A 14,356-nucleotide genomic window follows, 5' to 3' on the forward strand; every position below is an offset into this window, starting at 1 on the left:
TTTTTTTTTTGGTAGTAGGGATCAAACTCAGGGCCTTGCACTTGCAAGGCAGGCACAGTGCCACTGAGCTAAATCCCCAGCACCTATAATGCTATTTTTTACAAGGTACTGTGTATTTGTGTGTGTGTGACAGACACATAAAGAAATGTCTAGAAGGATAGATAACGAAAAGGTTGAAAGTTTTCTTTGAGTGGCAGGATTTAAAGGAATTTTTTTCTCTTTTTCTTTCTTTCTTTCTTTCTTCTTTCTTTTTTCTTTTTTTTTTCTTTTCCTGTACCAGGGATCGAACTTGGGACCTTGTGTATGTGAGGCAGATGGTTTCTTTGAATTTTTTACATTTATAAACTGAAACTTTGTCTGATATAGTATGTCAAATTTGTGAATTGCTATTAATGTTCTTGAACATACATTTAAAATTTAGAAACTCATTTAATTCTAAAACTTGTACACTTCTTTTCTGTGTCCTTTTTCCATTTCTTTCTTTTGAAGTGTGACTTAATGTGTGGTGATGGTTGTTTATGTTACAGAACTACAGGAGAAGTTGTGTCAGGTGTTGTAAGTAAAGTGTTCAACCAACCTAAAGCCAAAGCCAAGGAGCTGGGCATAGAGATTTGTCTCATGTACATAGAGATTGAGAAAGGAGAGGCTGTGCAAGAAGAGCTCCTAAAAGGCTTGGACAATAAGAACCCCAAGATCATAGTGGCTTGTATAGAGACACTGAGGAAAGCCTTAAGGTATGACTTATTCTTTTTGCTTTAGTTCTGTTAACTAGAGTTACTTCAACTGAGTTTGAGATCCTGGATTAAACAGAAGTGGAGACTTGGCCACAACTGGAAGTAAGTAATATTAGCTTTCAAGTGTGTTGCTTTCTCTAAAGTCCCTTTTTATTAAAGGTCAGCAGGGCATTTCTGAGTTATTCTCAGATTGAGATTGGCCTTTTGGTACAAAAGCATTTCCAAAGTATGTAAGCATTTTCCTCTTGCTGTCCTCAAATATAGATAAGCAAATGGTCCTATGCCTTTAAACAGAACACAGCAACAGCAAACAAAAAGTAACTTTTACATTATTTTCATCTACAGAATTTCTTGTTTTTCATGAATGGGATCTCTTTCAGAAACAAGTGGCTATGTTTTACTATAGAACTCAGAGAAATCCGTAGTCTGATCTGATTTGGCAGTTCTTCTAATCTGATGTTTCTAGTGCTATTCATGTTAGCTACTTTAAAAAGCGACTCTAGAGAAATCCTAACAGAGTGAAACTCATCTTTCTTATAACATCGTATATGACCTACAGCTTAGAGAAAATATTCCCTTCAGTGTCTGTGTGAAAGTATCAACATTCTTAAATGTTGTTAAATCATCTTTAAAATATGTTGTAAAGTTTTATATTGTCTTTGGCTTGATTTGTAGTGTTCTTTCATAAAATTTGACTTTCATCTAGATTCTTGTGTAATAATGGTGTTTTTATTTCTAGCCTATTAAAGTATAGGAGGCATATGCTTTTATGAGGAGTAAGCAGTATGCTCGTCTTTGTAGAAATTTAGTGAATTAACTTAGTTATCAGGACTGTGCTTATAACAGATCTGACCTTAATAAAATAAGAATACAATATCATAAACACCTACTTTGACACTAGAAGTTATTATATATACTCTAGGTTATACTCTAGATTGGTGATAGTGAACCTTTCCGAGCTTTCAGTGATACAAACAGCCTGCTGAAAGCTGCATGCCATAGGTTCACCACCACTGCTCTAGGCCCTTCATCTTTAAGCTGACTGGGAGGAAATAGGTTAGAAAAACAACAAATTAGAGCTGTTTGTTTGTACTCCCAGCTGCTCAGGAGGCTGAAACAGAAGGGATAGCAAGTTTGAGGACAGCCTGGCAGCTTAGTAATATGCTGCATTAAAATATAAAGGGCTTTGTACAAGGCCCTAGGTGCAATTCCCAGCACCAGGGCAAACAAACAAACAAACAAACAAACAAAAAACACTAACTAAATAAAATATATTAATAAAAAGGGCTAGGGATGCAGTTTAGTGTGAAGGCCCTGGATTCAGTTCCTGTTACTGCTAAATTAATTTTTCCTTTTTTTTAAAAAACAAAATATTTATTAGTATGTTGTACATACCCCAATCCCCTCCCCTCAACCCTTGGAAGAAGAAAGTTTTTTACTTTACCTAGAAGACCTTATTTATAAAAGCTTTGTTTTTGCTTTTTTGCTTTGGGTTTTTCTGTTTTTGTTTTTGGTATCAGGGATCAAACTTGGGTCCTTGTGCTTGCGAGTCAGGTGGCGGAACCACTGAGCCAAATCCCCGGCTCTACAAAAGCTTTGTTTCCATTTTTTCCTTCTATTCTTTTTTTCTTCTTGACCCCGTTCCACCACTCCCCTTGTTCCCCTTCTCATTTGAACATTTTCTTCCCATTTCCCAATATCTGTTACACATTTTGGTCCTTATTTACATTTTTGGCTTCTCACGCCCGAGAAACAATGTGGTATTTAAACACATGTGTCTGGGGCCAGGGATTTAGCTCAGTGGTTCCACCATCTGCCTCGCAAGCACAAGGACCTGAGTTCGATCCCTGGTACCAAAAAAAAAAAATGCGTGTCTGATTTCTTTCACTTAAAGAGTATGTTCACAGTGCATCCATTTCTTTTTTTGGTTCTAGGAATCGAACTCCAGTCCTTGTACTTGCAAGGCAGGCAGCAGAACCACTGAACTAAATCCCCAGCCCCCCCACTTTTTTTTTTCTACTGGGGATCGAACTTGGGACCTTGGGATTACAAAACAGGTGGTAGCACCACTGAGCTAAATCCCTGGCCCAATCTTACCCTTCTTTATGGCTGAGTAATACTCCATTGTATTAAAAAAACACACATGTCTACATGTCTTTGTTGGTTGATGGGCATCTGGGCTGTTTCCAAGATTTAGCTATTACAAACTGTGTGACTGTAAGCATGGGTGTGTGTATGTCACTGTGGTATGATGCTTTTAATTCTTTTGAGAAGATAACAAGAAGAGAAACAGCTAGGTGAAATGGAACCTCTAGTTTTAGTTTTTTGTCTTCTGGTGTTTTTTTGTTTTGGTGGGGGCACATACCGGAGATTGAACTCTGGACCTTGTGCTTGCAAGGCAGGCAGCGAAACCACTGAGCTAAAGCCCAAGCCCTAGTTTTAGTTCTTTGAGAATTCTCCACACTGATTTCCACAGTGGTTGCACCATTCTGTGCTCCCACCAACAGTAGTAGGGTTCCTTTTTCCCCATAGCCCTGCCAGAATTTGTAATTGGTTGATTTCTTGATAATAACCATTCTTTCTGAAGTGAGATGGCATCTCTGTGTAGTTTTAATTTGCATCACTCAAATGACCAATGATGTTGCACACTTCTTCATATATTTATTTGCTCTTTGTACTTCTTCATCTGAGAAATGTTTATTCATTTCAGATGCCCATTTTTTTTTGGATTGGGTCTTTAAATTTGAGGGATCTGGGTTTTTTGTTTTTGTTTTTTAGTTCTTTATATGTTCTAGATATTATTCCTTTGTCTGAGGAACAGCTGGCAACATTTTTTCCCTCACACTGTGGTTTGTCTCTTTGCTCTTTTAGTGGTTTAAGCTGTGCAAAAGCTTTTGACTAAGATGAGATCCCAGTTGTCGATTCTTTGTGATATTTCCTGTGTGATTGGGGTTTTGTTTATAAAGTTTTTTCCTATACCAATGTGTTCAAGAGTTCTACCTATTCTTTCTTAGGATTTAGTGCTGCTTGCCACCTCCTCCTTTGTTGTCTGTCCTCATGAGCTTCATTTTTTGCTTCATATCCTTACTGGATCCCTGGGACCCACTTCTCTCCTTCTTCTCTTTCTTACATTGCTAGATTCCAGCGTTTGGACACCAATTCTCAGAGAGGCTATTTCTCTGCTGTTCACCACTCTGCCATCTTCCCAGAAGTCTCTAATTTTGAAAATATAAAGAAAATTTGGGGATATAGCTCAGTGGTAAATTGCTTGTGTAGCATATGTAGAAGCCCTGGATTCTATCCCCAGTACTAGGAGGGAAAAAATGTTAGATACATCTTAACTTTTTGGTGGGATTGAACCTTGAGCCTCATGCACGCTAGTCAAGTGCTACACTACTGAGCTACATCCTCCTCCCTTTTTATTTTATTTGTGTCTCACTAAAGTTGCCCAGTCTGGCCTTGAACTTGTTATCCTCCTGACTCACCCTCTCAAGTAGTTGGAATTGCAGGTGTGTACCAGGCTAAGTGTATCTTCTTGTCTTTGTCTTAGTCACTTTCTCATCTCTGAAACAAAGTACTGAACACCCATAATTTAGAGTCAAAAGAGGTCTATTTCGGATCCTGTTTCAGTCAGCTGGATCCAAGGCAGCAGGGCATGGAAAAAGGGCATGGTAGAGGAGAGCTGCTCACAGCACTGCTGACAGGAAGCAGAGAGAGTAAAGAGAAGAGCCAGGAAGGGAGATCCATTCTTCCAGGTCATGCCCCCAGTAACCTGCCACTTCTAATCAGACCCCCATTCCTACCAGACCCACCTCTTGACAGCACATCAGCTGTAATGCCCCCGTAATTCACTCACCTTTCAAAAGCCCTGCCCTTTGAACCCATGAGGCTTTGGGGATTTCCAGATATAAACTGTAAGTCTTCGTCATCCTTATCATTGTTATTGTTTTTTTCCTATTGATGGGAATCCACCCCAAAGTCTCATGTGTGCTAGGCAAGTGCAACCACTCAGCTCCATCTCAGTCCTGTCTTCCTTATTGATGTTATTTTTATTTAGTCTGCCCTTATGTGGTTATTCATATGTCCTAAAGAATATATAGTTTGAATTATACTTTGAGGAACCTTGAGGTGAAACTGCTCAATCATAGGTTCCAGAACCCCCTAAAGTTATCTTTGTCATGGTCACTCAGGAGACCAGAAACATTATGTTGTCCTAAAACAGGATTCTAGGATTCTTTTTTTTTTAATGTACTAGGGATCAAACTCAGAACCTTGTGCTTTTCAGGCAGACTTACAATGGCACTAAGGTAAATCCCCAGGCCAACTCTTATCATTTTTCTCTGTAGCAATGTATTTAGTATCAAAGTCAGTTTTTGTTATCAGTTTTCTTTGAGAAGTAGGCTAGAACAGATAAATGCAATAAATGTGATGGCTGGGTGTGGTGGCCACATGCCTGTAATCCAGCACTTGGGAGTCTGAAGCAGAAGGATCTTCACCAGTTTAAAGCCACCCTGAACTACATAGTGAAAATCTGCCTTAAAAAAAAAGTAAGCTATATAACATAGGCAAGTATCTTGCTACAAATTACTTGCTAGGCAAAGAATTTTTGCATTCTTCTTTAATCTGTTAGAGTATGCCAGTAGCTATTACTGAAAAGTTTTGTTGTATTTCTGCAAATGAGATTAATTTGCACACATTAGATAACAGATAAACAGTATGTTGAGTCGTACTACTCATTCAAAAAACCACTGTTGGGCCAGGGATTTAGCTCGATGGTTCCACTGCCTGCCTCGCAAGCACAAGGTCCCGAGTTCAATCCCCAGTACTGCAAAACAAAACAAAAAGACTAGTGTTTCTTTTATAACTGTCAGACTTACTCTTGAATTTGTTACTCAGAAATGTTAGTACTGATGCCAGAAAACTAAAATTCCTCATTAGGAACTTGAATCTATAATACATGTAAGTGTAAATTTGCTGTTTTTAAATGAAGTAAGAAGCTGGACATGGTCGCGTACGACTGTAAGCCTGACAGTCTAGAGGCCAAGGTAGGAAGAGATCACCAGGAGTTTGAAGTCAGCCTGGCTATGCAGTGAGTTCAAGGACAACCTGAACTATATAGTAAGACCCTGTTATGGGGGCAGAATACAACTCTTTTCCCTATAGAAACTGAAGCAGAGAGCTTAAAGTTGCCTTGAAATTCCAGTATGATAGTTGCAGTCAGGAATGAAAATGAAACACACACTGAGAGGATTTGTGATCTATTGGTTCAAAGCTTTTATATGTATATGTGTATATATTTTAAATACTACTTATGTTGGACATGTATAGGTTTGAATTATTCCCTGTCTAGTTACCTGAAAGTTAGTTTTTTAAATGATAATATTACTTGGAGTTCTAGACACCAAAGAATATTCTTGGAAGAATGAAACCTAAATATATACATGGTTGAGAGTTCCTTTTATTCAGTGCCTTAAAAAAATTCACCGTGAGCCAGGTGTGGTGGCACACGCCTGTAATCCTAGCACTCAGGAGGCTGAGGCAGGACGATCACTGTGAGTTCGAGACCAGCCTGGGCTACATAGTGAGTTCCAGGTCAGTCTCAACTACATAGTGAGACCCTGTATCAAAAAACAAAAAACATGGGCCGGGGATTTAGCTCAGTGCTTTGGTGTCCTGCCTTGCAAGCGCAAAGACCCGAGTTCAATCCCCGGTAACAAAAAAAACCCAAAACAACAACAACAACAAAAATTCACCCTGTATAACTCTATTAACATACGGAGTGGGGTGGCTAGGCATGGTGGTGCATGTTTGTAATCCCAGCACTCAGGAGGCTGAGGCAGGAGGATTGCTGTGAGTTCGAGACCATCCTGGGCTACATAGTGAGTTCCAGGTCAATCTCAACTACGTAGTGAGACCCTGTCTCAAAAAAAACAAAACAAAACAAAACAAAAACATTCTGAGTGGGACTGCAAATGTAACCCAAGAACATCATGTGTTGACTATGTTTTTCCCCAACTTTTTACTTCTAGTGAATTTGGTTCCAGAATTATCTTGCTTAAACCAATTATCAAAGTATTGCCAAAACTCTTTGAGTCTAGAGAGAAGGCTGTTCGAGATGAAGCCAAACTAATTGCTGTGGAGATTTACAGATGGATTCGGGATGCTCTGAGACCCCCATTACAAAATATAAACTCTGTACAGGTGAGGTGCGACATTCTCTTGTTGCCTTTGCATAAGGTTAATATGAAAGTACAATATTTCCTCCTTGTTATTAATATTCTATCCTTACATATAATTATTTTTTGCTTTTTGGGGTTTTGTTTGTTTGTTTGGTGAGCCTGGGAGTAGCACATGCTAAACAAGTGCTCTATCACTGTGTGACCTCGTCAAACCTGTTTTTTTTTTTTTTTTTTTTTTTTTTTTTTTTTTTTTTTTTGACACAAGAAACAAACCCCTCCCCGGTGAGCTTGCCAAGCAGGTGCTGTGCCACTTGAGCTACATCCCCAGCTCCTCACCCCTATTCTTTATTTTGGAACCATTTTATTTTTCTAAGCATAGCTAACTGCTATTATTTTGTCTTCTCAAATTAAATACTATGCATTCAGTGATTCCAGTTTGCTAGTGTTAAATCTATAGCAGTTTTAAAGATTTCTCAATAATTCTATCAGGTTAGTAGGACTTAAACCTGTTTGAGTGAAATTCCCTCTATTGGGCTTTTTCTTAAAATGAGTTTTAGAGAATGATGCAAATATATCTGAATTCATGAGTTTGTCCTAAAAGTGGATTTTATTCCTCTTACTGTATGCATATGTACATGTGTGTGCATGTATGCATATATATAGTTATATATAGTCATATATCTTCAGTGAAGTAAATGTAAGTTGGTGTGATTTATGCTTTAACAAATATTATTTAAATTTATTTTATTGTTTTTTTATTATTTTTATTGTATTAATGCCATACACATAAGAAATTGTGGGGAGCCGGGGATTTAGCTCAGTGGTTCTGCCACCTGCCTTGCAAACACAAGGACCCGAGTTTGATCCCTGGTACCAAAAAAAAAAAAAGAAGTTGTGTCCCAAAATAAAGTAAGTTCCAGGCCAGGGATTTAGCTCAGTGGCACTGCACCTGCCTGGCAAGTACAAGGTCCTGAGTTTGATCCCTGGTACCAAAAAAATTTTTTTAAAGTGTCTTCTTTAATGGTGGGATTTAGATAAGTTTTAAAAATATTATATACTTGCAGTTGAAAGAACTAGAAGAAGAATGGGTCAAACTACCAACAGGTGCTCCTAAACCAACTCGGTTTCTGCGGTCCCAACAAGAACTAGAAGCTAAATTAGAGCAGCAACAATCTTCTGGTGGTGATGCTGAAGGGGGTAAGCTCAAGTTTCTTTTCAAGGATATATTCTACTAGGCATGTTTTGAAGCACTGACTTTAATGTACTTTAAGTTGGGTGTGATGATAATTCTGTCCCTTCTGTATTAGGATTTCATCAGGGATGTAGAAGGAGTGGTTGCTGTTTAATAAGTACAACCATTCCATGCATTTCTAAGGTTTGTTTTGGATTTTCTCCTTCAAGGTGGTGACGACGGTGATGAGGTGCCACAAATAGATGCATATGAGCTTTTAGAAGCAGTAGAGATCCTTTCCAAACTTCCCAAAGATTTTTATGACAAAATTGTAAGTAATAGCTATACTCTTATTTATTTCTTTTTAAATGATTACTTGGATAGGATTAAAGAATGCTCTGCGGAGCCTGGTATAGTGCCTCCATCCATACTTCTCTAGCAGAGTGTGTGAGTTGCTTCCTTCTCTTTGCTCCTGCTTTGTGTGTACGTACGGTACCTTTTTTACATCTGCTGCCAAAAATTAGAACATTATTCTCACCTTCCTTTTCCTCAGTTACTCTCTGGTTTCACTTCAAAATGTCTCTCAAATTCATCTCTTTCCCTTCCCGACTCCCAGCTACTCTTTATAGCCCAGGATTTCTTTTCTTTTTTATTTCTTTTCATTTCTTTTTCTTCTTCTTCTTCTTCTTCTTCTTCTTCTTTTTTTTTTTTTTTTGTACCGGGGATCAAACTCAGGACCTTGTGCTTGTGAGGCAGGCAGTGAAACCACTGAGCTAAATCCCTGCCGGTAGCCCAGGATTTCTTGACTTTGATTCCGACTTTTTTTCAGGAAACTGTATCAGTGGGGCTGTCCTGTGTATTGGAGGATATTGGGCAGCATCTATGGCTTTTCTCCCTAGGTATCAGTAATATGCAGCCATGACCAAACCATGACCATCAAAAATATTTCCAGACATTATTGAATGACCCCAAGGAGACAAAACCATCCCATAGTCTTATTCTAGTCATCACCATCAGCTCTCTGATTATATTTCACAGTGTAATCAAACGTTTCACTTTTAAAATGCAGGTTTTCCTGTATTAAACCTGATTAAAGCTCATCAGTGGCTTCCATATGTCTTAAATGATGCCTGAAGTCTCTCTTCTTGTAGCCGTTGAGACCATGTGTGGCATATTTGAAGCCACCACTTACCTTCTGGTCACATCTCTAATTGTCCTCACTCTTGTTTCAGCCATTCTGAACTTCTCCCTGTAGCAAATATGCTGCTGTATTTTTTAAACTGTGTGCCTTGCTGAGTGGTGTCCTTTCTCTCTAATACTCCCCTCCAACACAAGCCCAACAGTACTTCTGATTTTTTTTGTATCTCATTCTTTCAAATAGTAAGTGTTCAGATTGTTGATTAATTAATTACTTGATCTCTGGTGAAGCACATTCTGCTTTATAGCCATAAAACTAAATGTTTAGTGTTACACTCATAATCTCAAAATGAATCTTCAAGGTTAGAAAGTTTTGGTTTGCTCGTTATGTGATTGTATTGTATATGTGATTGTTCTTTCCTGGTCTTTCTAATGTTGTAGAGTATAGAAAATTTTCTCTTGTAATTGTGACTCTGAGATAGGCTAGATATCTTTTTTTTTTTTTTTCTGTTTTTTGTTTGATACCTGTTTACCAACATTTGCTTGGAAAATGAGATGGAAACGTATGCCATTCTGTTTACGCAGTGATGTGAACCTCTTAGAGCTTTCAGTGATACAAATAGCCCACTGTGGCACGTATGCCATAGCCTTCACTGCTTTAGGGCTATGAAATCTTAGGAGAATATGTTTTATACGTGAACGAAAATTATATAAACACAAAATAGTTTGATTGGCTTTGCAGTTTTTTAAATTAACTTTAGAAAAATTTTCTGAAAATAAACAAAAATTATGTTTGCTGGGTGTGGTGGTACACATCTGTAATCCCAGCATTCAGGAGGGTGAGGCAGGAATTTTGCAAATTCAAGACCATTTTGGGCTGCTGCATAGTGAATTCAAGGCCAGCCTGAAATGCATTGTGAGACCTATCTCAAAAACAAACAAAAGTGTGTCTTTGAATTAGTAGAGTACAAGGAATAGACTTTGATTCTGCTCTTTTATTTTCTGTTCTGTAAATGATTCGTATTGTGTCTTGCAGGAGGCAAAAAAATGGCAAGAGAGAAAAGAAGCCTTGGAGGCTGTAGAAGTACTTGTGAAAAACCCCAAACTGGAAGCAGGAGATTATGCGGATTTAGTAAAAGCTTTAAAGAAGGTTTGTAGAAGCTGTAAGATAGCATATAAATGTCAAAGTGTTAAGAAGGAATGAAAAGTAATCCCTCCAAACTAAATAAGACAGTAATTTTTAAATTCTAAAAAATAATGTACTGAGGATTCTGTGCAAAGACATCTTACTTAATATGTATTGTTCATTAACACTGGACTCTCATGGGCAACTACCATAACTGATGCCTGAGTGAAGCCTGTTGAGAATATGTATTTTCTTTTCTTTTTTTTTTTTTTGGTTTTTTGAGACAGGGTCTCACTATGTAGTTGAGGCTGACCTGAAGTTCAGTATGTAGCTCAGGCTAGTCTCGAACTCACAGCAATCCTCCTGCCTCAGCCTCCAGAGTGCTGGCATTACAGGTGTGCACCACTACGCCCAGCTGAGAATATGTATTTTCTTTGTGAGGCACATTGTGACCTTTTGCACTTAGGAAGACTGTACAGCACTCCAGCAATACATTTGGGCCATTATGTCATCAGATAGCACAGAAATGCAAAAAAAAGCAACGCTAAATAGACTAAAAGCGACACTTATTTAGACTAAGAGAGCTCAAAGAAGAAAGCGGAGCATTGCCTTGTCCTTTCCTAGCTGGGACAACATTGGACAACATAGATTTTTACGGCTCTGTACTTGTCTGGGAATGACCAGGAAAGTGCCATGGGCTCGGATCTGGGTTTGTAAATAAATGTTAGTCTCAGTACAGATCTGTGACTAATGAGGGTCACCTACATTTCCTAATATTGTAGAAGTTGACTTTCCTATGCTTTCCTCCAAATGGGACTTGATGGCAGGGATATGATTTGTCAGATTTTTGTTCATTCACCAATTTTCTATCTTAAAGGGCCATAGACACAAGTATGATTAATTAAAAAGCAATTTGTCTGAGGGAAAAGGAGTTAGCCTCCTGAGATAGGAGGAAAGAATGGGAAGGAGAAAGGAAGAGGACACTAAGAAATAGGAAATAGCTTTTTATTTTTGTCATTAATAGTAATGGATAGGCCTGTGGCATCGCTGCCTGCCTCTCAAGTGCAAGGTCCTGAGTTTGATCCCCGGTACCGCAAAAAAAAAAAAAAAAAAAAAAAAAAAAAAAAGTAATGGATATTCTTTATACACTTTTTTTTAGGTTGTTAGCTTTTATTTCTGGATTTCTCTCGGCATTCTGACTATAAATGTAATCCCATTGTATTATTATATATAGAGGGAACTGTTGGTTTTCTTTTTCTTTCCTTATTTGTGCTCCTAAGGATCAAACCCAGGATGCCTAGCACGTTCATCACATGGTCTACCCCCTGCGCTGCATAGCCAGCCCATGACATAGTCTGAGCAGACATAGTAGATAACTCAGAAATGTAGGCAGCTATAGAAACTTTATCAGTCAAAAGCTGTAAGTAAAAAGAAAGTTAATTGTGTGGCTAAAATACTTAAAACAATGAAAACTCAACTTCAGTGTGTAATCTAAAACATGACATTTCAGTGTTTATGTTTGATTTTATGTGCGCACACAAATATGCAAACTTCATATTGTGTTGACTTCACAGCAGCATATCAAAAAAGGGAAAATGGGAAGAAAAAGATGATAAGAAGGGGGCTGGGGATTTAGCTCAGTGGCTCTGTGCCTGCCTCAAGTCTTGAGTTCAATCCCAGTACCAAAAAAAAAAAAATGATGTTAAGGAATTAAGATACAGACTGATTCCTCTTTCTACAGTTTATAGTTTTCTCTCTGTTGTCTATATCAAATGATTAATTTCTCTTTACATATAAACAGTAAAAAAATTACTCATTTTGAAATTCCTTTTGGGATTTCTGAAATTGTTTTTAAAGCTGTCTTCTTTCAGTATTTTATGGGCTTTTCATTTCTCTGGTTATAGTCCTTTCATTTATAAGGTGCTCTGCTCCTCATAATTTCTTTGACAGTTCACTGTGGGTAATGGTTGATCTAGTAGTATAAGCAACACTGGAGCAGAACCTGTTAAAAAACTTGATGGTTATTGTATGACTACAGTGGAAGCTGCAAAACCAAGGCCCTCCCTTAGATGCGTTTCTAATTCTGAGTTCTGAACTTCAGAGTTTCTGTTGGTCCTTCTTGAGTATAAATATTAGACATTGTATGCCTAGTCAAGTGCACTGTCTTGATTTTATTGTTCCAAAAGAAAATCAGTAACCTCCAGCTTCTTTCCCATTATCAGAGTCACCTCCTGCAGCTGTGTGAGGGTGGCAGCCCAGATTGCCACCTCTTTTTAGCGATTTGAAATTGTTTTATGTGGCTTTACAGTAGAACTTAGACCGAACATGATGAAGCCTTCTAGATACATTATTAGCAAAGAGGAATAAGTTTTCCTCTTTTGTAGGAAATTAAATGGACCATCCATTAGCACAATGGCTTTCAGCGTTTTTTTGAGAATGTTTTTCAGTACCCTTCTACTGGATTGTGACTATCTTGTTTTCCTTTTTCTTCCATTTAGGTTGTTGGAAAGGACACCAATGTCATGTTGGTAGCCCTGGCAGCAAAATGTCTTACTAGCCTGGCTGTTGGGCTAAGGAAGAAATTTGGACAATATGCAGGACATGTAAGTAATATTTCTTTTTAGATTTGAATCTAGAAATTAGCAAAAATAGCAGACTAGTTTGCATTGTGCTTTAAAACAACTTTTTGGCATAGATCTCATCTTACATATATTTGGCAAAGTAAGTTTTTACCAAGTTGTATAATGCTCAACATAGCTCCTCACATATTTCAATAAAGATGTCAGTTACAACTAAATTCTTAAGGCATATGTATAAAAGCAGGCACTTGGCCTAATGTACTTGAGTTGGTTTATTACTGATTTACTTATTAATATTTTGCTTTGTTAGGGCCAGGAATATAGCTTAATGGTGCCACTACCTGCTTTGCAAGCACAAAGTCCTGGCTTCAATCCCCTGTACCAAAAAAATAATTTTTTTCTTTTTTTTGCCTTTTGCTTACAATTATATGCACTATAACGAGAAGAACCAACTCTTTAAATGGTTGTTTGTATCTTTAAAATCTTGATTTTATTAATTTTAATTCTGACCTGTTATAATTTCTTTTTCTTTTTTCTTTTTTGGTACCTGGAATTGAACTCAGGACCTTGCATTTGCAAGGCAGGTGTGGTGCCACTGAGCTAAATATCCAGCCCACCTTTTATAATTTCTTTCCTATTAGTTTCAGATTTGTATTTTTCTTGTTTTATTAAGACTGTAAGATACATGATTAGGTTATTTATTTGGGATCGCTCTGTTCTTTTTATGTGTGCATTCACAGTTATAAATTTCCCTCTTAGAACAGCTTTCATTGTGTCCTGTGGGTTTTGGCATGTTGTGCTTCCATTATTTGATTACAAGAGCATTTTTATTTCTTCCTCCATTTCTTCTGTGACCCATTGATTCATTAATAATGTATTATTTAAGGAAAAAAGTTTTTAGTAACTGGGGGCTGGGGTATAGCTTAATGGTAGACATTTGTTGAATATACTATTTTCTTTGTATTATATAATTTTAGTGGCGATCAAGTTTTTAATAGAGTATAAATCGGGATATTTTCTTTAACCATGGTAGCTATCAGTTGGCCTCTAAATCTTGTCTGAATTACTTAGAAAGGTTTAGAATCCTAAAAAACTAGCCATATTGAACTTGGGAGTTTAATTTTCTAGTTACTTGATCATTTGATTTCTTAGACTGACTCAGGAATCTTCTACTAGACACTCATCATGTGTGTTTTATAGAATATAGCTAGTGTCTAGCTTCACTTGAGCTATGATATTTAGAGCTGGCTTACTCATAACATTAAAAATAATTTCAGAGAACTTAACCAAACAAAAGATAATACCAAATAAAAATAAATCATGACTAACTCATTACCAGGGAGGTAAAAATAAAGGTCTGTGGTCTGGCATGATGGGGCACGCCTGTATTCCCAGCTTTTTTTTTTTTTTTTTTTTTTTTTTTTTTTTTT

The 14,356-nt window shown here is 37.4% G+C and overlaps 1 protein-coding gene across 7 annotated transcripts in view; it reads left to right on the top strand.

Moving 5' to 3' along the window:
- The window catches only part of Ckap5 (cytoskeleton associated protein 5), a 101,982-nt gene that overhangs the window by 32,581 nt on the left and 55,045 nt on the right, over positions 1–14,356 (top strand). For all 7 annotated transcript variants that reach the window (XM_033756431.1, XM_033756435.1, XM_010612447.3 and 4 more), the window contains exons 4-9: positions 528–734; positions 6,764–6,935; positions 7,978–8,110; positions 8,315–8,415; positions 10,258–10,371; positions 12,846–12,950. In XM_033756431.1, the coding sequence (XP_033612322.1) occupies positions 528–734; positions 6,764–6,935; positions 7,978–8,110; positions 8,315–8,415; positions 10,258–10,371; positions 12,846–12,950 (832 nt within the window). The remainder of the gene's footprint in view (positions 1–527; positions 735–6,763; positions 6,936–7,977; positions 8,111–8,314; positions 8,416–10,257; positions 10,372–12,845; positions 12,951–14,356) is intronic.

Source organism: Fukomys damarensis, unplaced genomic scaffold, assembly GCF_012274545.1.
Source record: "Fukomys damarensis isolate Sample0158 unplaced genomic scaffold, DMR_v1.0_HiC HiC_scaffold_27, whole genome shotgun sequence".
NCBI classification, from domain to species: Eukaryota; Metazoa; Chordata; class Mammalia; order Rodentia; family Bathyergidae; genus Fukomys; species Fukomys damarensis.